Source organism: Dama dama, chromosome 20 (genome assembly GCF_033118175.1).
Source record: "Dama dama isolate Ldn47 chromosome 20, ASM3311817v1, whole genome shotgun sequence".
Lineage (NCBI taxonomy): Eukaryota > Metazoa > Chordata > Mammalia > Artiodactyla > Cervidae > Dama > Dama dama.
The window spans coordinates 83,218,146-83,244,641 of NC_083700.1; the positions used below are offsets into that span (position 1 = coordinate 83,218,146).

At 40.8% G+C, this 26,496-nt stretch overlaps 1 protein-coding gene across 1 annotated transcript in view; it reads left to right on the forward strand.

Moving 5' to 3' along the window:
• The window catches only part of LOC133040293 (cytochrome P450 2J2-like), a 41,402-nt gene that overhangs the window by 12,482 nt on the left and 2,424 nt on the right, over positions 1 to 26,496 (forward strand). The window contains exons 6-9 of the mRNA XM_061120017.1: positions 1,518 to 1,659; positions 2,011 to 2,198; positions 8,235 to 8,373; positions 12,643 to 13,013. Coding sequence (XP_060976000.1) covers positions 1,518 to 1,659; positions 2,011 to 2,198; positions 8,235 to 8,373; positions 12,643 to 12,821 — 648 coding nt within the window. The 3' untranslated portion in view covers positions 12,822 to 13,013. The remainder of the gene's footprint in view (positions 1 to 1,517; positions 1,660 to 2,010; positions 2,199 to 8,234; positions 8,374 to 12,642; positions 13,014 to 26,496) is intronic.

Here is a 26,496-nt window from a genome sequence, read left to right on the forward strand (position 1 = left end):
CATGTCATCCACTTTTCAGTATTATTTGCAAAAAGCAGGAAAAAGGCTAAATTGGATGTATATCCTTTAACACAGTGAACCCCCTGGTTACTGTTCATCATTGCATCAGTGTCATCATTTTGGTCTCATTAGATTGTTTGTTCCTTCCCTGGAGTTGAAAGAACGATGCATTTTTTCTGTCTCCTCTATTTCACCTAATTGTTATAGCATTCATAGAAGCGTTGATTCCTCCTGAAAGGAGACTGCACTTGGTATGAGGTGTGCAGCTGTGGACAGCACACAGGGCACCACTGACACATTGAAGCTCCCGGAGGAAGGTGGTAAAGATGCTGGAGTGCCTTTCAGAATGGCCGTTGGAATCAGAGATGCTTAACTGGGGAGACCTGAGAATTGTACTTTAGTAAAATACATTTTATTCGTTCTGGTGTCAGTAAAAGCATTTGTTGAGGATTTGTTATATGCCATTTCCTACTCACATAATCCATAATGCCACTTGATGGGTGAATATTGTTCTTTCCGTTTATGGGAAAAGCAATTGAAATAGAAACAGGGTTGTGTGTGTGTTAGTCACTCACTTGTGGCCGACTCCGCAATCCCCTGGACTGTAGCCTGCCAGGCTCTGCTGTCCATGAAATTCTCCAGGCAAGAATACTGGAGTGGGTTGCCGTTTCCTTCTCCAGGGGATCTTCCTGACCCAGGGGTCAAACCCCAGGCTCCTGCATTTCAGTCAGATTCTTTACTATCTGAGCCACCAGGGAAGCCCAGATAAGTTGTGGGCCTTAGTTCAGGGCTGAGATTAAAGCCCTGGAGGTGTAGGAGTTGAACCCAGGGCCTCATGCATGCTAAGCACAAGCTCTACCACTGAGCTACACCCCAGTTATAGACACGATTAGTGGTTTAGGAATTGATCTAATTGTACACATAGTGAATGCTGTGGCTAACGTTGGAACTGAAGGCTGTTTTTCCAGTGTAATAACACGTGTGTGTATGCAGTCTCTTAGTTCTGTCCAACTCTTGTGGTCCCATGGATATAGCCCACCAGGCTACAATGGACAGAGGACTCTGGTGGGCTACAGTCTAAGTAATTTTTCCAGAGTATGATGGGCTACAGTCCACGGTATTTTGCAGACAAGAATACTGGAGCAGGTTGCCGTGTCCTACTCCAGGGGATCTTCCCAACCTAGGGATCAAACCGGTGTCTCTGGTGTCTCCTGCATTGGCAGGCAGATTTTTTACCACAAGACCCAGGATAATAATAGATTCTCCCAAATTATGGTAGTAAAATAAATTAACTGACCCATTTTCATCCATCAAAAGTAACAAAAGCTTCCAGCACTTGAACAGGAGGATGATAATGATACTGCAGTAATAAGTTTCTGCATCCTGGGATGGCTAAAGGGAAAGTCATTTCTCCTAGAGGGAGGAGGTGTCTTCTCCATATTCTCTCTTGAGTGAAGCCCCCTGTGCTGTGGCAACTTAGAATCATCTGAAAAGTCAATAATCACTATGCTTTCTAGCATAAAGGCAATGCTACTTCGAGTTTCCATGACGAAAACCTCATCTACAGCACCCTGGACCTCTTCCTTGCTGGAACAGAGACAACTTCAACCACCCTGCGCTGGGGGCTGCTCTACATGGCCCTGTACCCTGAAATCCAAGGTGAGCACATCCATGTGTGTGCCTGGATCAGGTCAGAGTGCTTCCATACATCAGTTCTTGTAAATCTTAATGTTCCTAAAAGGAAAGTTGATTTATCCTCACTAATAAGATGAAATTAAGGCTCAACAAGTTTCAGGAACTCGCAGCAGGAATGTTGTTGAGCAAGAGTTTGGTGCCAGATTTGTCTCACACCAGGGCCCACTTCCCACTCACATACCTCCCTGAGGAGCAGTCTGGAGAGCTCACTATAGCTTTAGCCATTTTGATCCTGGTTATTCCATTCCTTAGCTTAACCAGGCTTAAGGAAAATTATGGAATATTAGAATGATACAGCCTCCTCTTATCTCCCAGAAAAAGTCCAAGCTGAGATCGACAGGGTGCTCGGCCAATCACAGAAGGTGAGCATAGCAGCTCGAGAGTCCATGCCCTACACCAACGCTGTCATCCACGAGGTGCAGAGAATGGGGAACATCATCCCCATGAACGTGCCCCGGGAGGTGACAGTGGACACCACCCTGAATGGATACCACCTGGTCAAGGTAATTAGAGGCTCACTCAGCCTCAGATCTCCAAGCTTCTATTTTGAATGGTGTGAATCTCAACTGGAAAAGTAACATGTTTTCTTCTCTTAGGGAAACACTTATGGGGAGAGGTATTTTTGCTGGTGGAATACTAGATTTTTTTCTTTCATTTGGGATCTTTAGAAGATTAATTCAAATATAAGTTAATAGGTGTTTTGGAGGAGAAGGGGGATTCCTAGGTAAATATGTTTATTCAAAGACTGGCTTTTCTTTGCTACGAGATTGCTCAGTGTTCTTACTCCGTGATGTGCCTTGTGAATATTTCTGGGGATACAGCTGCAGCAATTCTCAGACAGACTTTGCTAGGAGGTCCTTTCGTTTGCCTTGGGAGAGCTTCTCACAGGATAGGGACCTGCCAGACTTATGTTGGAAAATTCTGCTTCTTAGTCCTGGGGGCAGAAAATGTTGAATTATGAGGGACATGTGGGACCACTTGAACCAAAATCACATCAGTACTGGTGTTTCTAACATAATATCCCCACAGGTATTGTTTCCAGCATTAACTCACAGTCGCTTGATGGGACTACCTCAAAAGGGAAAAGAATCCAAGCCTGTGCCGTATTAAAATAACACAAAAGAGGAGAAGGAAACCAATGCTTCCTTGGTTCCTAAAGCAGTCGGGACTATATATATTCTTTCAAAATGTCTGATTCAGTTCTCAGAATAATTCTGCTATTCTCATTTTACAAATTTTATATCCAGGCTCAGAGAGTGATTAATCTTGTTTAAGAATTCTCAGTTACAAAGTGACAAGAGTTGGGTTCCAGAAACAGACTTGTTCTGAGGCCCAGGCTCACCCTTGTCTACACCATGTTCTCTCTATAGGACTTTGACTTTAGAAGAGTCTCCCTGCAATTGTTCTCAGTGGTTCTCTGTTAAATTCCATGTTCACAGAGGAAATTCTGCTCGCCCTCTGCCCTGCTCTCTCAGGGTCTCAGCAGACAGCTCTGCTGTGCCCCAGTGTCCTCTCTGCACACCGCACATTCATAGTCTGCTTTCTCACCTCCCTGGTCCATCTCTGGGGATGCACTGCAGTTGGTCTGAGTCCCTGTGTGTGTGGGACCTGGGGTTGACCTCAAGGGAAAAACACAGGAGCTTCTCCCGTGGGCTCCCCTTGGGCTCTGTCCCTACAGAGCCTGTAAATGCAGCTATTCCTGCAGCAACTGCGTTTTCGATTTTCTTGCTGATTGACTATCTTGTATGTGAAATATGAGGTCTAAAGGTTTTCACAGGTGATCTTTGCATATTCACAGCAATATATTTAACTGCAGAGAACTATTCTAGTTCAAAAGATTCATTCCAACAGATTTTTTCTGATGTAATGTTCTGTGAGACCCAGGGAACCAACTAAAACTGATTTTTATTTTATTTATTTATTTAATTTATTTTAATTTGAAGATAATTGCTTTACAATATTTTGGTGGTTTTTGCCATACATCATGAGTCAGCCACAGGTGCACACACATGTGTTACCCTATCTTGAACCCCCCTCCCACCTCCCTCCCCACCCCACATCTCAGGGCTGTCCCAGGGCACCTGCTTTCTGTGTCCTGCTTCATGCATCGAACTTGCACTGGACATCTCTTTTATATTTGGTAATGTACACGTTTCAGTGCTATTCTCTCAAGTAATCCCACCTTTGCCTTTCCCCACTGAGTCCAAAAATCTGTTCTTTACATCTGTGTCTCTTTTGCTGCCTTGCATATAGGATCATCATTACCGTCTTTCTAAATTCCATATATATGCATTAATATACTGTATTGGTGTTTCTCTTTCTGACTTACTTCACTTTGTATAACAGGCTCCAGTTCCATCCACCTCATTAGAACTGACTCAAGGGTGTTCTTCTTTATAGCTGAGTAATAGTCCATTGTGTATAGTACTACAACTTCCTTATCCATTCGTCTGCCAATGGACATCTAGGTTGCCTCCATGTCCTAACTATTGTAAACAGTGCTGCAGTGAACATTGGAGTAAACGTGTGTCTTTCAATTCTGATTTCCTCTGTGTGTATACCCAGCAGTGGGATTGCTGGGTCACATGGCAGAATGGAACTGGAGAAGTCAACTTTCCTGACTTCGGCCTATACTACAAAGCTAGTCATCAAGACAGTATGGTACTGGCACAAAGACAGAAGTATAGATCAATGGAACGAAATAAAGAGCCCAGAGATAAGTCCATGGATACCTTATTTTTGACAAAGGAGGCAAAAATATACAATGGAGAAAAGACAATCTCTTTAACAGGTGGTGCTGAAAAAACTGGTCAACCACCTGTAAACGAATGAAACTAGAACACTTTCTAACACCATACAGAAAAATAAGCTCAAAATGAATTAAAGATCTAAATGTAAGACCAGAAACTATAAAACTCTTAGAGGAAAACATAAGCAGAACACTCTCTGACATAAATCACAGCAAGATCCTCTATGACCCACCTCCCAGAGTAATGGAAATAAAAAAAAATAAACAAATGGGACCTAAGTAAACTTAAAAGCTTTTGCACAATGGTGTAAACTATAAGCAAGGTTAATATAGCAGCCTTCGGAATGGGGGGAAATAATAGCAAATGAAACAACTAGAATTAATCTACAAAATATACAAGCAGCTCATGTAGCTCAATACCAGAGAAACAAACAACTCAATCAAAAAGTGGACCAAAGAACTAAACAGACATTTCTCCAAAGAAGACATACAGATGGCTAATAAACACATGAAAAGATGCTCAACATCACTCATTAGAGAGATGCAAATCAAAACCACAGTGAGATATCATCTCACACCAGTCAGAATGGCTGCCATTAAAAAGTCTATAAACAATAAATGCTGGAGAGAGTGTGGAGAAAAGGGAGCCCTCTTACACTGTTGGTGGGAATGCAAACTGCTACAGCCACTATGGAGAAGTGTGGAGATTCCTTAGACTGATTTTTAATAGCAACTAAAAAGTCACCCTGGAGGATGTCATGTGCGGTGCTTCTCCACAAAGCCCTGATATGGGAGTTCTGAAGCACTGGTTGCCAGGCTTCAGGATGCACCCCTCTATTAGCAAGTGAAACTGACTAAAAACAAGAGAAAAGAAGATGAGGTAGTGGATGCTGAGGAAAACCAGGTACATGACCAAGGATACACAATGAAAGTGATCCTCAAGTTGTGTAAGATTTAGGTCCCACAAAGCTGGCCTGGTTGATTAGCTCACGATGATGAAATAGCAGGACGTCAACTTAACTCTTCTTATGTAGACACACAAATCACAATTATCTACTGGGTACTCAGTTGCTCAGTCATGTCAGACTCTTTAAGACCCCATGGACTGTTCCCCACTAGGCTTTTCTGTCTATGAGATTTTCTAGGCAAGATTACTGGAGTGGGTAGCCATTTCCTTCTTGAGGGATCTGCTGAATAACCATTAACAAAACTGCTGAAACGTATCAAAACAGACACCAGTGGGAATTTGCCGTATGACTCAGGGAGCTCTAACTGGTGCTCTGTAACAACACAGAGAGGGAGGACTGGGTGGGAGGGAGGATCCAGAGGGCAGGGACACGTGTATGCCTATGGCTGATACATGATGTATGGCAGACACCCAACACAGCATTGTAAAGCGACTATCCCTAAATTAAAAATAAATAAATTTTTAAAAGGATACCCTTCTGAAAGAGACACGTGCACCCCAATGTTCATCGCAGCACTGTTTGTAATAGCCAGGACATGGAAGCAACCTAGATGCCCATCAGCAGACAAATGGATAAGGAAGCTGTGGTACATATACACCATGGAATATTACTCAGCCATTAAAAAGAATTCATTTGAATCAGTTCTAATGAGATGGATGAAACTGGAGCCCATTATACAGAGTGAAGTAAGCCAGAAAGATAAAGACCAATACAGTATACTAACACATATATATGGAATTCAGAAAGATGGTAATGATAACCCTATATGCAAAACAGCAAAAGAGACACAGATGTACAGAACGGACTTTTGGACTCTGTCGGAGAAGGCGAGGGTGGGATGGTTCAAGAGAACAGCATTGAAACATGTATATTATCTATGGTGAAACAGATCACCAGCTCAGGTTGGGTGCATGAGACAAGTGCTCGGGCCTGGTGCACTGGGAAGACTCAGAGGGATTGGGTAGAGAGGGAGGTGGGAGGAGGGATCGGGATGGGGAATACATGTAACTCCATGGCTGATTCATGTCAATGTGTGACAAAAACCACTACAATATTGTAAAGTAATTAGCCTCCAACTAATAAAAATAAATGAAAAAGAAAAAAAAAAAAAGGATACCCTAAATCCAAAGACAAGAGGAAGCCGCAACAAGATATCAGGAGGGGTGGAACTGCAACAAAACCAACTGCCATACCCACCAGGTGCTGTGCTCAGTCACTCAGTCATGTCCATTCTGTGAGCCCATGGACTGTAGCCCGCCAGGCTCCTCTGTCCATGGGGATTCTCCAGGCAAGAATACTGGAGTGGGTTGCCATGCCCGCCTCCAGGGGATCTTTCCAATCCAAGGACCAAACACAGGTCTCCCACACTGCAGGCAGATTCTTTACAGTCTGAGCCACCAGGGAAACCTATCCGCCAGGTGGGCAACCTGCCAACTGGTAAGCAATTATACTACAGAAGTCCTGCCACAGTAGTGAAAATCCTGAGCCCCAAGGCAGGCATCCCAGCCTAGGGGTCTGGTAACAGGAGGAGGAGCCCCCAGAGAATGTAGCTATGAAGATGAGCAGATTCTGATCTCAGGAATTCCACAGGGCTGGAAGGAAAGAGGACAGTCTTGGAGGGCACACACAAGACTGTGTGCACACCAGCACACAGGCAAATAAAGCAGTGACCTCATAAGAGGCTGGACCAGACCTACTGCTAGTATTGGAGGGTCTCCTGCAGAGGCAGGGGGCAGTACAGCTCACAGCAGGGAAAAAGACTCTTAGAGTGGCAGCTCCAGCAGGCACTCATTGGCATGAGGATGCCCAGAGGCTGCCATACAAAGAGGCCTGGAAAATATTGGGAACAAATGACAAATTGAGAAACTGAAAAAGACGTGATGCAGTAAGCATGCAGGCAGAAGGCTGGTGACTCAGAGTGGGCAGGTGATGTGCCCATAATCAGAGATGGAAGCCATTGAGGGGTGTCTATCAAGGTCCAAATATGGTGGGGGGATAGGAGGGACATAATTAAATCATGTCCAAAGCTAACTCAGCTTTCAATGTGTCCAGCACATTGAAGGGGAAAGAAAGGATATGGATGTAGTTAGGACTAATGTAGGAGCGTGGGCAACCAAGGTAGTAACTTGGTCCAGGCAGTGATGGACCTAAAATGGAGGTGATAAAATCAAGAGAAATTTCAAGTAAAATTGACCAGCCCGGTGAAGGACTGGATGAAGGCAGAATGAAGGAAAGGGAGGCATTAAGGAGGACTCCTGAGTTTCTTGCTGCATACCAGGAAGGATAATGGTTTCTTCCACTCAGTGATGTTGTTCTATTATTAAACTTTCTGTGGAATTTACTAGATAATGGAGGGAAAAGAATGGGAGAAACTTAGACGAATGAGATATTTTTCATGCTGGACAAACTGCCATAGTTACCACTTGAGTAAGCAGCTGGGTCAATTTTGGTCTAGAACTGCCTGCCCACTGTCACATTATTCATATATGTTTCATACATGTTCTTTGAAGCATACGTGTTCTCTCCCAAGTTCTCCGCTGACAGGTCCCTGCAGAGATCCATTCTGCACTAAGAGCAGTCACACTTCCCGGATAAATTCCCAGCAGATAATTCCAGTCCATCACTGTAAGCTGTCCTATGGCAAAAAAAAAAAAAAAAAACAACCGTGCTAGGGATTGGGTTCAGAAGGTTGTGGGTTGGTGAGGCTGAGGGAGTTTAGGGTGCTGTCAGCCCAGGTGTGGGAGTGCCGGAGGACTGCTGCCCCTCTGTACATGTATGTTGTGTGGGTCAAGTCTTGCCTGGGTCTCTTCTGCTTTCTCCAGGGATCCATGGTCCTGACCAACCTGACTGCACTGCACAGGGACCCCGCAGAGTGGGCCACGCCCGACACGTTCAATCCAGAGCATTTTCTGGAAAATGGACAGTTTAAGAAAAGGGAATCATTTCTGCCTTTCTCAATAGGTGAGTAGTAAGAAATAGGACTGTGGGAACCCAGGACTCCTCTGTCTGCCCTTGCGTACTCTTCTCCTTGTGATGCTTTGCTTTAGTTGGAACGTCTCCTGATAGCCCTGCCCAGCATGACTCACTCTTGTTGTGGTTGCACCTCAAGAGTCCCTGGGCTGAGCATCCCCAGGACTCATGCTTTTACTTCCTAAGCCCTGGCTTGACTCTGATGGAGATTTCAGCTTCACACTGTTATGTCCCTGCCAACGCGGGGACAGAAGCTTAGCCTCCTCCTGTTACCCACAAAGAAGGTTGAAATCTTACCATCTGAGTAGTTTTACGTGTTCCAAGATCTTTTTAGGACCTCCCACTCACAAAAATGTAAAGTGAATAACTAAGAAAGGGATAGGGGAGCTGCCAGTAAAGGGGCTGATTGTCATTACGGGCATCACAAGGGACTCAGTGCCATGGACTTACGTAGATGAGATTCTACTCTTTAAGATCTTCCTGGAGAGATCTTTTTAAATTTTGCCTTTTTAAATTCTAATAACCCTTTACAAATATAGTTACATCATTCACACGGCACACAACCTGAAATGTATGAAAGAGAACGCAGGGAAACTCTCTCTCATATTTCCAAGGCAGCCAGTTCCAAAAGTTCCAAAATCTCCAAATGTTTTAACTCATAACTGTGAAATGAGTAACAAAATTCTTCATATGTACCAGATAATGAGTTATGTATTTTGTTGAAATTGTTTCAAATAACTTCCCAAGTCCTTAATTCTATAAATGTTTCCTGAGCACCTGTTAATGTGTAAAGTATTCATTCCTAAAGATATGAAAAATGATTCAGTAGACAAAAAGACCATGCAACTCTCATGAACCATTTGTTCCCCTGTAACCTTACAAGGTTAAAATTTGAATCACCACTTTGGGTATAAGGAAGGTAACTGAAGTTTAGCAGGGTCAGCTATGGAATATACAGTCATAAAAGTCATGGGGGCAGTCCTAGAACTGAGTGTTATTCAGGTTTATCCAATACTAATGCCCGTGCCTCTTCCTAACAGTGCCTCCTAAAACAATAACTAAATGCTACACTGAGTTGACATTCTGAAATCCATAGTAGCTTTCTTATCATTAAGTTAAATTAAATACAGATTAATTTTATGTGACAGTATCATTTTGCTGATCATGCCACAAAGGCACAGAGAGGAAGGGTCTGGAATTTGACCCCATGTAGGCATGATCCAGAGCCCAGGCTTTCCTGCTGTAGGACACTGTCCTGAGTGTATTTGAACTCATTCAATTAGATTTTCTGTGTCTTTCTTCTCCAATTCTGTGCCACTTTTGCTTACACTGGGCAAGTCACATTCTAATCTGAAAGAAGAAATGAGATGTAAGAAAACCTTCTAGTCTTTCTGTCTACAAGAGCTTCAGATTTCCTATTATAGTACAAAGTTTTAGCTGTTTTAAGTGTTATAATTATTCTCCCTTAAGTTTTTGCTGTTGTTGTTGTTGTTGTTGTGAGAGTTGTAACACACCCTTCCAATTACAGATTTTATTTGCAAGGAAATTATTTTATTTAACATGTACAGCGATCCAGTTATTAACAGTTTGACAGGAAAGAAGTCAGTATTTCCTTTCCCAATGTAAAGAAATTAGGATTTAGAGAAAGCTGTTTCTTGTCCAAGGTCATGTGCCCAAGGAATTGGCAGAAAACAGCCTAAGACTCGTTTGTTGTTGTTTTTTTTTCTTTTTTGTAAAGTAGAGTTGATTTACAATATTGTGTTACTTTCAGTAGTAGAGCAAAGTGATTCAGTTATATATATATATTTATAAATATATATATGTGTGTGATCTTAGCTGGGCTCTCTTGCCTGTGTAGAAGGTCAGATGACTGAAGACTGATCTAGGACTACCTCGGCTGGGTCAGTGGGGCTCTTTTCCAAGTTTCCTCCTCCAGCAGGCTAACCCCAACGGGTGTACATGCAGATGACAAGACCCAGGAGGGAGGAAAGCACACAGTGCCTCCCGAGGGCCAGGCTGGGAACTGGCAACCATCACTCCCACTGCGTTCCAGGGCCCAAGCAGGTCATACTATGAGCCCCTGTTCAAGGGAAAGGGAAACTAGCACAGTTTTTAATGGGAAGGGCTATGAAATCACATTGCAGATGATGTGGGTACCGGGTGGGGGTGGGAATTGGAACAAGTGTTGCAATCAGGTAATATCAGTCTTTCTGCCTGAGAAGAATGAAATTCATAGAAGGTAAGCAATTTGGGGTTTTCCTCAGCTGTGGCAGAATGCAGCCTACTTAAATAGAGTAGGAAACAGAAACCTGAAAAATGCTCTAAATAAAAAAGTCAACACTACTATTAGGTTTTTCTCCCACCAAACTCCATTTCGGGCACAGTTGCTTTGACTCATTCTTGATCCAGCACTTTGTAAAGAGAGTTTCCTTGAAGAATGGGGTGTGGAGAGCTCCCTCCCTTCTCTTGGAGAGGTGATCAGGTGTGGAATTAGAACACACACACAGTGAGGGCAGATGGCAGAGGTATTATTGCAAACATATTTTTTTTCCTTTTTTTTCTTCATTTAAGTTTTTCCCTCTTGATGCAGCAGAGCAACAGACATCTTCATGAAAGACAAGAGGCTGAGTCCTCATTTTTCAAAACAATCACTGAGTCACAGGAGACAAGAAGAGAAAGACCTTTTTTCAGAAACCCTAGACCAATTCTCTCATTCCTAGTGAGGTGATTGATCTAGTTATTTAGTGGGAGCACCAGGGAGAAGGTCCACATTTCCCATAGTCCAGAATGAAGTTGTAGAATCAAGTAGCTCTCCTTTTCATGATTTTAAAATCAAATTCATGTCTCCTATATTACTTATATCCTTGTTCAGCCATATAATGTAGTTAGGAGATTATTTTACAAGTTTGACAACTGAAAATGGTGTAGGTTGGTGAGACTATTTACTCATAGCCCAGAACTGGTTACTGATGAAACAAACACTGTAAACCTGGACCCTGACTCTGTGGGTCCATTTTTGTCACAAATCTGGATTGCTCGAGGAGAATTTTCAGTATTTACAATACAGCTGGTTTGGTACCATTTGAACAAATTTCTTCATTTGATTCATTTTTAACTGATGTCCTCACTGTACTGTTCTATTAGTGATATGTAAAGAGAGCAGAGAGAGGGGAACAGAGATGATTAAGAACTGCTAGTGGGAAACACAGGCACAAAATTATATAAAAAGGACATAATTCTGAAGCATATTTTGATTTATTAAACACATTTGCAGGCATTCTCTAATCTTATTTTTCAACAACTGCTTACAGGCAGAGGACAAAATTGAGGCATACATACAATAACTATTTTTGAAGAATATTTCATGACATGGGGAAAAACCAAAGTAACAATAACAATGCCCAGAATTAACTACAGAGAATAATCCCAGTGATGGGTGTGCAGGAGAATCTTTAGAAAGACAGTGAGGAAATATGTCAAATGTTAACAAGGGTTTTGTCTGGATTATGGGATTACAAACATCTTTTATATCTTTATACTTCTCAGACTTTTTTTTTCATTTTTGCAGTGAACATGTATTAATTAGTGAGAAAGTAAGTCATTAAAACACCCACAAGAGAGATAATGGAGATCAGAGAAGGGTATTGTAACCCAAGTGGGGAGGAGGGCATCATGAAGGGGAGGGGCTGGGGGAAGCCTGGAAGAGATGGTGCAGAGGTGGGATGAGATAGGTTCGGCCCTGCATGGGGAGCCCTGGCAGGGAGATTCCCAGTCACGATGGAGGGAAACATGATGTAGAGAGAACATGCCTCATACTTGAGAAGGCTTCATCTGATGTTCACTTTCTTATACTTCTCAACAGTTTTTTTTTAAATAATGATTGAAAAATATTAAAACAGAATTTTGCTTTTTGTCTGCTTTTGTCATCATCATTTCCTAATGGATTTTTGAAAGACTTTAGGCTAGACGCCATGTGTAGGTCAACCCAGCCCCTCTCTTGTTCTGTCCACAGCCTGCATCTGCACGCTGTGCCTTACCATCCTGACCCCTGAAAGTGCTGAGCTGTGCGATTGTAGATTCATTTAACTGGGCTTAGGTTTACAAGGTGGTTGCCATGAAATAAGCCAACTACATAAAGGCCCAGGGCCTATCAGGCTCTCACTTTGCTCGGGTTTTTTAAGACGTGGTAGAAGATTTCAGTCCTTGTGAGACACAGTCACCATCTGAGCAGGTAACTCATCTCATATTTTTGTCTTTTAGGAAAGCGGATGTGCCTTGGAGAACAATTGGCCAGGACTGAGTTGTTTATTTTCTTTACTTCACTTCTGCAAAAATTTACCTTCAAGCCTCCAGCGAATGAGAAGCTGAGCCTAAAGCTCAGAGAAAGCCTGACCAACTCCCCAGTCAGCTACCGCCTCTGTGCTATTCCTCGGGCCTGAAGTTGTCAAGACAGGGAGGGGAAGGAAAGCAAGAAGAATGGGCCTGTCCCCCACCCCAAGGCAGGACGCCTGCTCAGAAGTGAGGGAGCAGCATCCAGTGCCTCTAGGACAGGTCCCAGGAACTGGACTCAGAGGAAACTGGATCCAAACCCCAGCTTTACCGTCTCCAGTGGGGCCTTGGGCAAATCAGTTGTGAGTAATTTCATTTTCATCTGGGAAATATAAGGTGGAAAATGATTTCTTCTCTAAAAGAAAAACTAATGCAAAGATCAGAGGAAATAAAGGGCTTTACAGGCTTGGAACCCATAAAGCACATCATAAAATTCATAGTTGTGATCTACCACCTTCTGTGTCATTTGCTTCTGGCTTATTGAGATGGCCTGGATCAAAATGGTGCCAAATGGTGGATAAGAGTTAGACGTTAGGCCCTGGGCAGCCATGGAGGTCAGCCAGAAAGGCCCTCACACTTGGTAGCACTGGGCAAGCTTATCCTGCTTCTCCCTCAGACTGGCCCCTGGGAAGTCAGCAGGGCAGGTAGATTCCTGATTGATAAGCACGGTTCTATGGAAAAGCAGTTTCTCTGGTTTACCTAAGAAAACACTACCTTGACCTTGGACACCAGAGCCAAATAGAATGTCACCAAATTTAAACACACATGGAAAGCAAGTTGGGGGAAGTAAATGTGGAAATATTTTCTGACTTTAAGGTGACTTCTTACCTTAAAACCTCCCTCATGCATGATTTCCAAACCCCCTTATTGTTTTTAAAAACATGGTGGTTGTGATATTTTCTTCAAAATTGATTGTCACTGTGATTGACATGTATCCCCAGCCTAAACACACCTGATGAGCATTGACAGAGTATAGTATATAAGGAGACAGAAATGCAGGAATCCTGCTCAGCCCTCCTGTGTGGGTACTAAGGAGAGAAAATGCCATCAACTGGAAGGCCAGGTCCCACTGAAAGCCCATGGGGTTGGGATGCCAACCCACATGCAGACAAGCAATGAAACCTGGTAAACTGCATTAAACCTTATAGAAGGTCTTTCTTCCTAAGGCTGTTAGAATTTAAACAGCTCAGAGCAAAAAGGGCCATGAAGACATGGGGCTTTTCAATCCTGTTGCTGGGATTCAGAGAAAAACTAAATCAGTGGGCACCATTAGAAAGGAAAATAGAAATAGGGAGGGAGGGAGTGAGAGAGAGAGAGTCTGGCTGGATCTATCCTGCGTCTGTCAGAGCCAACTGGAAGTCAAACAGAAATGGTTGTGCTTCCTAAAGTGCATGGGGAGGGTTTGAGCTAAACTAGAACTCACTTCATGGAAAAGAGACAGGGAAAAAGTGAAAACATTAGCAGACTTTATTTTCTTGGGCTCCAAGATCACTGCAGATGGTGACTGCAGCCATGAAATTAAAAGACGCTTGCTCCTTGGAAGAAAAGCTATGACAAAACTAAACAGCATTAAAAAACAAAGACATCACTTTGCCAATAAAGATCTGTGTAATCAAAACTATGATTTTCCAATGGTCATGTACAGATGTCAAAGTTGAACCATAAAGAAGGCTGAGCACTGAAGAACTGATTCTTTCAAATTGTGGTGCTGGAGAAGACTCTTGAGAGTCCCTTGGACAGCAAAGAAATCAAATTAGTCAATCCTAAAGGAAATCAACCCTCAATATTCATTGGAAAGACTGATGCTGAAGCTGAAGCTCCAATACTTTGGCTACATGATGCAAAGAGCTGACTCATTGGAAAAGACCCTGATGCGGGGAAAGGTTGAGGGGAGGAGGAGAAGCGGGCAACAGAGGATGAGATGGTTGGATGGCATCACCGACTCGGTGGACATGAGTTTGAGCGAGCTCCGGGAGTTGGTGATGGACAGGGAAGCCTAGCGTGCTGCAGTCCATGGGGTCACAAAGAGTTGGACACAACTGAGTGACTGAACAACAACAGCAGGAAACTGAGAGCCCCAGCTGCATCACCCAAATGCACTTTCCTTGTAAAGTCTTGGAAAGCTGCCTCTCTGGAAAGCACTGCAAATTATATTTCCAGAATAAAAGGAATCAAACCAGACCTCGAACTTCCTGAACATCTGAGACATTTTCTTCCACTCTTTATTCCCCCAATCAGTTCATCCTCTTTGGAAACTAAGAATTGGCCAAAATACTTTTCAGTCTGTGCTCAGTCTCCTAAATTATAAAATATAGGGCTTTGTATAGTCATCTCTGAGGTCCATTCCTACTCTGTTGTGCATTTTCCATTACTCTATAAGGGCAGGCATTTACCTACTCCCATGGAATCAATGGAAAACCCCTGGACACTCATCTGGCCTGATAGATGCAATGGGGCCCAGACCCAAGTAGCATGTGACCACAATTAACCAGAAACTTGGGGACACAGGACTGAGGGTAGTTGAACTTTCTGCCCATGCAAAACATCTCTTCTTTTCTCAAAGCTCATTGAGAGACTGTAAAATATAAATTCTAGATCTGTAAAAGCATTACAAAATAATTTTTTTTCTGTCCTTTTAATAACTCTCTTATTCCTCATCTATTTTGGAAGCTCAAGCTTCCCTCTCTTTACTCCTTTGTGTCTGTGTCTGACACATAGCATGCCAGCCTATGACATGTTCTGTGACATCATGGATGAGGCACTGATTTTCCTGAAAAGCACCTAGGTTGTGAATATTCCTTTCACCCCTGTCTTGCATGGGTCTCAAACAGACCCACTTTAGATATGGAGACACAGAAGAAATTAAAGAGTTGGAGGAAGACATACCCTCCTGAAAATTGAAAGTGTTAATCTCTCAGTCATGTATGACTCTTTGTGACCCCATGGACTATAGCCCACCAAATTCCTCTGTGCATGGGATTCCCCAGGCAGGAATACTGGAGTGGGTTGCTATGCCCTCTGCACATATACCATCCTAACACCAATCAAAAGAAAAGTTAAGTAGCTGTACTGAGTGCTGATATCAGAGCAAGGAAAATTATCATAAACTTTAAAAGGGAAGTACATAACAAAAGGATCAGGTCTCCACAAAGACATAGCAATTCTATAATGTGTATGCACCTGCAAACTGGTGGAACTGCAAGGGAAAATAGATGAATTTCTTACTATAGTTAGACACTTGAATATCCCTCTACCATCAGTGGACAGAACCAAGAGTCAGAAAACCAGTAAAGGCAAAATTGAGCCATGCAATATTACAATTACTTGGATCCAATTGACATTTATAGAATCTAAATAGGTTCATAATATATTCATAATGTAGAATATATATAGAATAAATATAGAATTCTAAATAGATTCATAATCTAACTAGAGCAGCATGCATATTCTTCTCAAGCTCATGTTGAACATTCACCAAATAGGCCACATTCTAAGTATAAAGCACACTTTATCAAATATCATATGGAAATCACACAAATTATGCTTTCATAACAAAATGGAGTTAACTAGAGACCAATAAAAGAATAGTATATGAAAAACTTAAAACTACATGAATATTGAACAACACATAAATAAACACGGATCAAAGAAGAAATCTCAAAAAAATATCTTTAAACAAAGAAAATATAAGCTATCAAAATGTGTAGATGCAATGAAATCAGTGCTTTGAGGAAAAGTTATATAGAATAAAGAAAGGTTTAAAACAGACAATCTAAGCTTCTACCTCATGGTTCTAGAAAAGGAAGAAACAATTAAATCCAAAGAAAGCATAAGAAAATAGATAATAAAAATGAAAGCATCAGTGAACAAAATTGAAGATAGCAAAATAGAGAAAATGAGCAAACCCAAAAGTTTTCATTTTTTTTTAAATTGGCAAACATCTAGTGAAGTTAACTAAGACAAAGAGAGAGGTGGTATAAGTTACTATTATAGATGAACATGCAACATCACTACTCATTTCATGGACATGAAAGGAATATTATGAACAGCTCTGTGCCCGCAAATTTGATAGATGGGCAAGTTCATTGAAACACAGTCTAGAAAAACTCACAAGGAGAAACAGATATCTCAATGGGCCTATATCTATTGAAGAAATAAAATAAATAGTAAACTTTGAAAAGGGAAAGCGCCAGATCCAGAAGCTTTCAAATATATATTCTACTGAACTTTAAGAAGAAAATTATAACAAGTTGCTACAGTCTCTTTCAGAAAATCAAAGCATAGAAAATACTTAATAATTCAGTCCTTGAGACCAGCATTGCACCAATTTAAAAAAAAACAAAAACAAAACCAAGGACATCAGAAAAAGGGAAAAATCAAGCTCTCTCTGAATATAAGTGAAAAAATCTTCAAACAAGTATTAGTAAATTAAATCCAGAGATTACACAAAGAGTTATACAGCATGATCAAGTGGGATTTTTTTCTATGGTGCAAAGTGGATTTGAAATTTAGTTAATGAGGCTCCATCACATCAACAGGCTAAAGAAGAATATTCATATGATTTCATCAACAGATGCAGAAGGAGCATTTGACAAACTCCAACATGCAGTAGTAATAAAAAAACTCTTAGCAAATGAAGAATAGAGAAGGACTTCCTCAACTTGATAAAAAAAATATCTACAGAGAACTCATGGCTAACTACCATCACAGTCAATGATGAGAAGCTTATTCAAGATTGTACCAGAAGTCCTAGCTAATGAAATATGAAAATGAGACAAAAGACAAAATATATATATGTATATATATATATACATACACACACACACTACCAAGAAAGAAACAAAATGTCTATATAGAGAATCACAAGAAATTAACAAAATGCCTTCTGGAACTAGTAAGCAATGATAGCAAGGCTCTAGGATAGAACATTGGATTGTACTACAAAAGTGTTAAATAAAAAAAGATTAACACAGAAAAGTTAATTTCTTTAAATACCAGCAAAGAACAATAGGAATTTGAAATTAACAACTTAGTATCATATGCAAGCTAAACATGGGAACTTTCTTTACTTACCACTCATTTTTATATAAATTCATAATACAAAATTGATGATCTGTTCCTAAAGGTTTTATGGAAAGGCAAAAGATCCAGAATAATAAACACAAAATTGAAGGAGAAGAGCAAAGTTGGAGGACTAACACCAGCAGACTTCAAGACTTACTATAAAGCTGCATATCAGGATGTGTGGTATTGGTGGAGAATAGACACATGGATCAGCAGAACAGAATAAAGACCCCAGAGATAGACTCAGAAAAATGCAGCCCTTTAACAAAGGAGCAAATGCAATTCAATCTAGAAAAAAAAGTAATATCTTCTGAAAGTGCTGCTGGAATAACTAGACATCCCTATAGAAAAAATGAACCTGGACACAGATCTTACTTCTCACAAAAGTTGACTCAATATGGATCACAGATGTATATGTAAAACTCAAAACTATTAAACTCCTAGAAGATAACAAGGAAGCTATCTAGATGACCTTGAGAGTTTCTCAGTGATTTTCCATACAACACCAAATGCATGTCTTATGAAACAAAACAGTAAGCTAGACTTCATTAAAATTTTAAAAAAATTAACACTTATTTGAAAGTGCACTTTGAAAATTAGCCATATTTCTTTCAGATAGTAGCTGTTCAGATAAGTGTGGATGAGAACTTCTACTGGACTGTATCCAGAGGAAACTGATTAGAATGGATAAAATTCCCAAATTCACCAAAAACCTAGTAGATATCAGATAGCTCAGAACTTTTGCCTTAATCTGATTTAATTCTTACAGCTCTCTGTATGAACTGAAAATATTATTCTCATTATACAGATGGTCCAAAAGAGTAAAGTGTTTTGCCAAAGCTCACCAAGGCAGAATGAATGGCACAGCCAAAATAAGAACCTGGGTTTTTTTAGTCAAAGACATTTGTCAACTATATTCAAATATGACTTATAAAAAATTAACTATAACAGTGATAGTAATGAAATAGGTTACCAGTGAGTGCTCAACATTACTTATCATTAGGGAAATGAAAATGACAATGAGCTATCCCCTCATACTTGTCAGAATGGCTATTATCAAAAGACAAAAGATATCAAGTGTTGGCAAGTACATGAACAAACCCTTGTACACTGTCAGTGAGTAAGTAAATTGACACAACCATTATGGAAAACATTATAGACATTACTCAAAAATTTAAAATAGATCAACCTTATGATCCAGTAATCCTACTTCTGGGTAAATATCTAAAGAAAGGGCATTAGTTTAATGAAGAGACATCTGTACTACTATGTCCACTGTAGTATTATTCACAAGGGCCAAGACATGGAAACATCATAAGTCTCTTTCAAGGATTCAGTGAATATACAAAATATAAAGAATACATATAAACAAATATATACATATATGAAGTGAACTGAAGTTCACTTAGTCATGTCCAACTCTTTGCAACCCCATGGACCATACACTCCATGGGATTCTCCAGGCCTGAATACTGGAGTGGGTAGCCATTCCCTTCTCCAGGGGCTCTTCCCAACCCAGGGACTGAACCCAGGTCTCCCACATTGCAGGAAGATTCTTTACCATCTGAGCCACCAGGGAAGCCCATATATGTATATACATAGTACTTTACACAAACACACCAATAAGGGTAGCTTCAGAGATGACCTATGTTAATGTAGCTTGATTGCAGTGATCTCTCATTTTATGTACTTAACATATAAAAAACATCAAGTTAAACTTCTTCAATTCAGTTCAGTTGCTCAGTCATGTCCAACTCTTTGAAATCCCATGAACTGCAACACGGCAGGCTTCCCTGTCCATCACCAATATCTGAAGTTTACCCAAACTCATATCCCTTGTGTCAGTGATGCCATCCAAATGTCTCATCCTCTGTCGTCCCCTTCTGCCTTCAATCATTCCAGGCATCAGGGTCTTTTCAAATAAGTCAGCTCTTTGTATTAGGTGGCCAAAGTATTGGAGTTTCAGCTTCAACATCAGTCCTTTCAATGAATATTCAGGACTGATTTCCTTTAGGATGCACTGGTTGGATCTCCTTGCTGTCCAAGGGATGCTCAAGAGTCTTCTCCAACACCACAGTTCTAAAGCATCAATTCTTTGGCGCTCAACTTTCTTCATAACCCAACTCTCACATCCATACAAGACTACTGGAAAAACCATAGCTTTGACTAGACAGACCTTCATTGGCAAAGTACTGTCTCTGCTTTTTAATATGCTGTCTAGGTTGGTCATAACTTTTCATCCAAGGAGCAAGCGTCTTTTAATTTCATGGCTGCAATCACCATCTGCAGTGATTTTGGAGCCCCAAAAAATAAAGTCAGCCACTGTTTCCCCATCTATTTGCCATGAAGTGGTGGGACCAGATGCCATGATCTTAGTTTTCTGAATGTTGAGTTTTAAGCCAACTTTTTCACTCTCCTCTTTCACTTTTATCAAGAGACTGTTTAGTTCGCTTTCTGCCATAAGTGTGGTGTCATCTGCATATCGGAGGTTATTGATATTTCTCCTAGCAATATTGGTTCCAGCTTGTGCTTCCTCCAGCCCAGCATTTTTCATGATGTACTCTGCATATAAGTTAAATAAGTAATGTGACAATATACAGCCTTGATGTACTCCTTTCCCAATTTGGAACCAGTCTGTTGTTCCATGTCCAGTTCTAACTGTTGCTTCTTGACCTGCATACAGATTTCTCAGGAGGCAGGTCAGGTGATCTGATATTCCCATCTCTTTAAGAATTTTCCAGAGTTTGTTGTGGTCCACACAACAAAGGCTTTGGCATAGTCAATAAAGCAGAAGTAGATGTTCTTCTGGAACTCACTGGCTTTTTTGGTGATGCAACAGATGTTGGCAATTTGACCTCTGGTTCCTCTGTCTTTTCTAAAACCAGCTTGAATATCTGGAAGTTCATGGTTCATGTACTGTTAAAGTCTGACTTGGAGAATGTTGAACATTAATTTGCTAGCATATGAGATAAGTGCAATTGTGTGGTAGTTTGAGCATTCTTTAGCATTGCCTTTCTTTGGGACTGGAATGAAAACTGACCTTTTCCAGTCCTATGGCCACTGTTGAGTTTTCCAAATTTGCTGGCATATTGGTTGTAGCACTTTCACAGCATCATCTCTTAGGGTTTGAAATAGCTCAACTGGAATTCCATTACCTCCAGTAGCTTTGTTCGTAGTGATGCTTCCTAAGACCCACTTGAATTCACATTCCAGGATGTCTAGCTCTAGGTGAGTGATCACACCATCATGATTATCTGGGTCATGAAAATCTTTCTTGTATAGTTCTTCTGTGTATTCTTGCCACCTCTTCTTAATATCTTCTGCTTCTGTTAAGTCCATACAATTTCTGTCTTTTTTTGTGCCCATCTTTGCATGAAATGTTCCCTTGGTATCTCTAATTTTCTTGAACAGATCTCTAGTCTTTCCTATTCTATTGTTTTCCTCTATTTCTTTGCATTGATCACTGAGGAAGGCTTTCTTATCTCTCCTTGCTATTCTGTGGAACTCTGCATTCAGATGGGTATATCTTTCCTTTTCTCCTTTGCCTTTAGCCTCTTGTTTTCTCAGCTATTTGTAAGGCCTCCTCAGACATCCATTTTGCCTTTTTGCATTTCTTTTTCTTGGGAATGGTCTTGATCACTGCCTCTTATACAATGTCATGAACCTCATCCATAGTTCTTCAGGCACACTATCAGATCCAGTCTCTTGAATCTGTTTGTCACTTCCACTGTATAATCGTAAGGTATTTGATTTAGGTCATACCTGAATGGTCTAGTGGTTTTCCCTACTTTCTTCAATTTAAGTCTGACTTTTGCAATAAGGGGTTCATGATCTGAGCCACAGTCAGGTTCCAGCCTTTTTTTGCTTACTGTATAGAGCTTCTCTCTCTTTGGCTGCAAAGAATATAATCAGTCTGATTTCGATATTGACCATCTGGTGATGTCCATATGTAGAGACTTCTCTTGTTTTGTTGGAAGAGAGTTTTTACTGTGACCAATATATTGTCTTGGCAAAACTCTATTAACCTCTGCCTGGCTTCATTCTATACTCCAAGGCCAAATTTGCCTGTTACTCTAGGTGTTACTTGACTTCCTACTTTTGCATTCCAGTCCTCTACAATGAAAAAGACATCTGTTTTTGTGTGTTAGTTCTAGAAGGTCTTGTAGGTCTTCATAGAACCTTTCAACTTCAGCTTCTTAGCATTACTGGTCGGGGCATAGACTTGGATTACTGTGATATTGAATGGCTTGCCTTGGAAGTGAACAGAGATCATTCTGTCGTTTTTGAGATTGCATCCAAGTACTGCATTTCAGACTCTTTTGTTGCCTATAATGGCTACTTCATTTCTTTTAAGGGATTCTTGCCCACAGTAGTAGATATAATGGTCATCTGATTTGCATTCACCCATTCCTGTCCCTTTGAGTTTGCTGATTCCCAAAATGTTGATGTTAACTTTTGCCATCTCCTGTTTGACCACTTCCAGTTTGCCTTGATTCATGGACCTAACATTCCAGGCTTCTATGCAATATTGTTCTTTACAGTGTCAGACTTTACTTCCATCACCAGTCACATCCACAACTTGGTGTTGTTTTTGCTTTGGCTTTGTCTCTTCATTCTTTCTGGAGTTATCTCTCTACTAATCTCCAGTAGCATACTGGGCACCTACCAGCCTGGGGAGTTTGAGAGAGTCAATTCCTAGGCAAGTTGATAAGAAGTCTAGGGGTCCCCATGGAGAGAAGGGTCTGGAATTCTCAAGGAGGAAGAAAGGACAAACTTTTTTTCCCCCTCTACATTCCTTAGGATTATATAACAATAATGTATCCTGCTTGAGGACAGTCTCTGGAATAAACCTTCTGGCTAATTCTGTTAAATCCTGGGAGTAGGTCTGGTGAGGTCTTTACAACCTCTAGACATTCTTTTGATTCACTGTAATAACTGATTTGAGAGTATATAATTCCAGTGCTAAGGCTAGCAAGGGGGGTACTCTTTCTACCCCCTTCTGATGTCTATGTCAGAAGCTTTCACTATCTCCCTTACACTTTAATAAAATTTTATTGCACAAAAGCTCTGAGCAATCCAGCCTCACCTCTGGCCCTGGATTGAATTCTTCTTCTCCCGAGGCCAAGAACCCCGGCATCTTTGCGTGATTCAGCAACAACCTTTCAAGTTCATCTTTCAGTGTCCTGTCTTTCTGCCTTTTCACACTGTTCAAGGGGTTCTCAAGGCAAGAATAGTGAAGTGGTTTGCCATTTCCTTCTCCAGTGGACCATGTTTTGCCAGAACTCCCCACCATGACCTGTCCATCTTGGATGGCCCTACTTGGCATGGTTCATAGCTTCGTTGACTTAGACTAGACTGTGGTCCATGTGATCAAATTGGTTAGTTTTCTGTGATTGTGGTTTTAAGTCTGTCTGTCCTCTGATGGAGAGGGATAAGAGACTTATGGAAGCTTCCTGATGGGAGAGACTGACTGAGGGGGAAGCTGGGTCTTGTTCTGATGAGAGTTCCAGAAAAACATCTACTTCTGCTTTGTTGAATATGCCAAAGTCTTTTATTGTGTGGATCACAACAAACTCTGGAAAATTCTTAAAGAGATGGAAATATCTGACCACCTTACCTGCCTCTTGAGAAATCTGTATGCAGGTCAGGAAGCAACAGCTAGAACTGGACACAGAACAACAGACTGGTTCCAAATAGGGAAAGGAGTATGTCAAGGCTGGATATTGTCACCTTGCTTATTTAACTTACATGCAGAGTATATCATGAGAAACACTGGGCTGTATGAAGCACAAGCTGGAATCAAGATAGCTGGGAGAAATATCAATAACCTCCGATACGCAGATGACACCACCCTTATGGCAGAAAGTGAAGAACTAAAGAGCCTCCTGATCAAAGAGAAAGAGGAGAGTGAAAAAGTTGGCTTAAAACTCAACATCCAGAAAACTAAGACCATGCATCTGGTCCCATCACTTCATGGCAAATAGATGGGGAAACAGTGGCTGAATTTACTTTTGGGGGCTCCAAAATCACTGCAGCCATAAAATTAAAAGACACTTGCTCCTTGGAAGAAAAGTTATGACCAACCTAGACAGCATATTAAAAAGCAGAGACATTACTTTGCCAACAAAGGTCTGTCTAGTTAAAGCTATGGTTTTCCCAGTAGTCATGTATGGATGTGAGAGTTGGACTATAAAGAAAACTGAGCACCAAAGAATTGATGTTTTAGAACTGTGGTGTTGGAGAAGACTCTTGAGCATCCCTTGGACTGCAAGGAGATCCAACCAGTGCATCCTAAAGGAAATCAGTCCTGAACATTCATTGAAAGTACTGATACTGAAGCTGCAGCTCCAATACTCTGGCCACCTGATGTGAAGAATTGACTCATTAGAAAAGACCCTGATGCTGGGAAAGATTGAGGGCAGGAAGAGAAGGGGACAACAGAGGATGAGATGTTTGGATGGCATCACTGACTCAATGGACATGAGTTTGGATAAACTCTGGGAGTTGGTGATAGACAGGGAAGCCTGCCATGCTGCAGTCCATGGGGTCACAAAGAGTTGGACACAACTGATACTGAGGGACTGAACTGAACTGAACTGATGGGTGGGGCCATGCTCAGTAAATCTTTAATCCAATTTTCTGTTGAAGGGTGAGGCTGTATTCTCTCCTTCTCTGTGTGCAGATGATACTATATTAATATGTAGGAAACCCTAAAGATACCACATACACAAAAGCTGTTAGAAATAACAAATTAATTCAGCAAAGTTGCAAGATCCAAAACCTACAAAACTGTTATGTTTCTGTACATTTTTAATAAAAAGCCATCTGAAAGGGGTCTTGTTTTTTTTTTTTTTTTTTTTATGGACTCTGACAGACAGTCTTTTAATTAATGTGTTTAGAATATTAATGTTTAGTGTGGTTATTGATACAGACTATTATCTACCATATTCATTGCTATTTTCTGTTCATTGCTTTTGTTTTTTGTTTCTTTTTGTTTTTCACTCTTTTTTTCTCTCCTTTTAACTGAGTATTTTGTATAATTCCATTTTCTCTTTGTCTTAGCATGTCAATTATATTTCTTTTTTAAAATTTTAGTGGTGGCTGTATAGTTCACAGTATGTATTTCCAACTGATTCAAATCCACTTTCAGGTAGAACTAGTCTATTTGATTGGTAGTGCAAGTACATTATAGTAGAATTTTCCTAATTCATTCTATCCCTTCCAATATTTTATCTTTCATATCATTTATGTATATGCTAAAATCACCAAGTATATTGCTGCTAATTTTATTTTAAATAAACTTCTATCAGCTCAATTAAGTAAAAGCAAATAAGATTTAATATTTTAATTTTTTTTCTTTAATGTCCTTTGTTTAGATCTTTGTTTGTGTTCTATATATCTTTCCTTCTTTCTGAAGAACTTAATTAATCATTTCTTGTGAGGCAGGTCTACCAGCAACAAATTCTGTCAAACTTTGAGAAGATGTTTATTTTTCCTTAACTGCTAGATGGAACAAAAAATGCATACACATAATTTTTTTTTACTGAAGCAATTTATATAAAACAGAGAGTTCAGTGCCTTGTTATAAAGTAGTTCACAGGAAATGTCAGCTGCTGTTGTTTTTCTGAAGGTTCACCAGGCTGAGTTCCATCCTTTGGTGAGAAGGTGATTGAAGGTTGGGAAGCTCAAGTGTCTGTGGAGTTCTCTGTGATACGATGAAACCATAAACCTTAGCGCCCCTTTGGTCTCAGAGAATGACAGACTCTCTAGTTAGAGCAACAAACCAATGAGAAACAAACCAACACGTGAGAAATGGAGTATTTCCTGCTGTATCAGTATACAAAGGATGTCAGAGTCATCAGCGATTGCAGTCATCACAGATGGTGAGCTGATTAACCTCGAGGGAACTCAGGAAGAAAAGAACACTTGCCACCTAGCAGCCTTCAGACTGCAGCCACTCCCTATGTTGAGCCCTGAGGAAACTCAGGATGTGAGGACACAGGATACTGGCCCCAGATAGGTGAGGTGCCTATCAAAGGAACGATTTCAGTGAGCCCAGACTCTTACATCTTTCCATACATAGAAAAGTACTAAATTTCTTAACTTGAGATATCTGGTTTTCCTTTAATTAACATAAATCTTTTGCCTTTCAGACTACCTAACCTTTGTTGCAAAACTTCTAAATAATTTGGCTCCCATCTTCACCTCCTCTGAGCAGTTCTCTCACTGTTACTTGAGATGCTGCCTTCTGGATTCAAAGTCCTAAAGTGAAAGTGAAGTCGCTTAGTCATGTCTGACTCTGCAACCCCATGGACTCCTAACTGGCTCTTCCATCTATCCATGGGATTTTCCAGGCAAGAGTACTGGAGTGGGTTGCCATTTCCTTCTCCAGGGGATCTTCCCAGCCCAGGAATTGAACCTGGGTCTCCCACATTATAGGCAGAAGCTTTTACCACCTGAGCCAAGAGGAAAGTCCTAAAAATTCCCACCAAATAAAACATACCTTTAAATATTTAGGTGGTGAATATTCTTTAAGTTGATGAAACAAAAAACTTCCAGCCTGTCTTTTTCTGATATCTAAGCATGTTCTCCAGGGAATCCCATGCCTGACATCCAGTGGATAGCAGGCAGGCTGGAATACAGCCCAGAAAGGGAAAGGATCTATTAGGGGCCAGTTGTGGGGAGGGGAGGAGGGGGAGGAGGGGCTACTCCATCTACAAT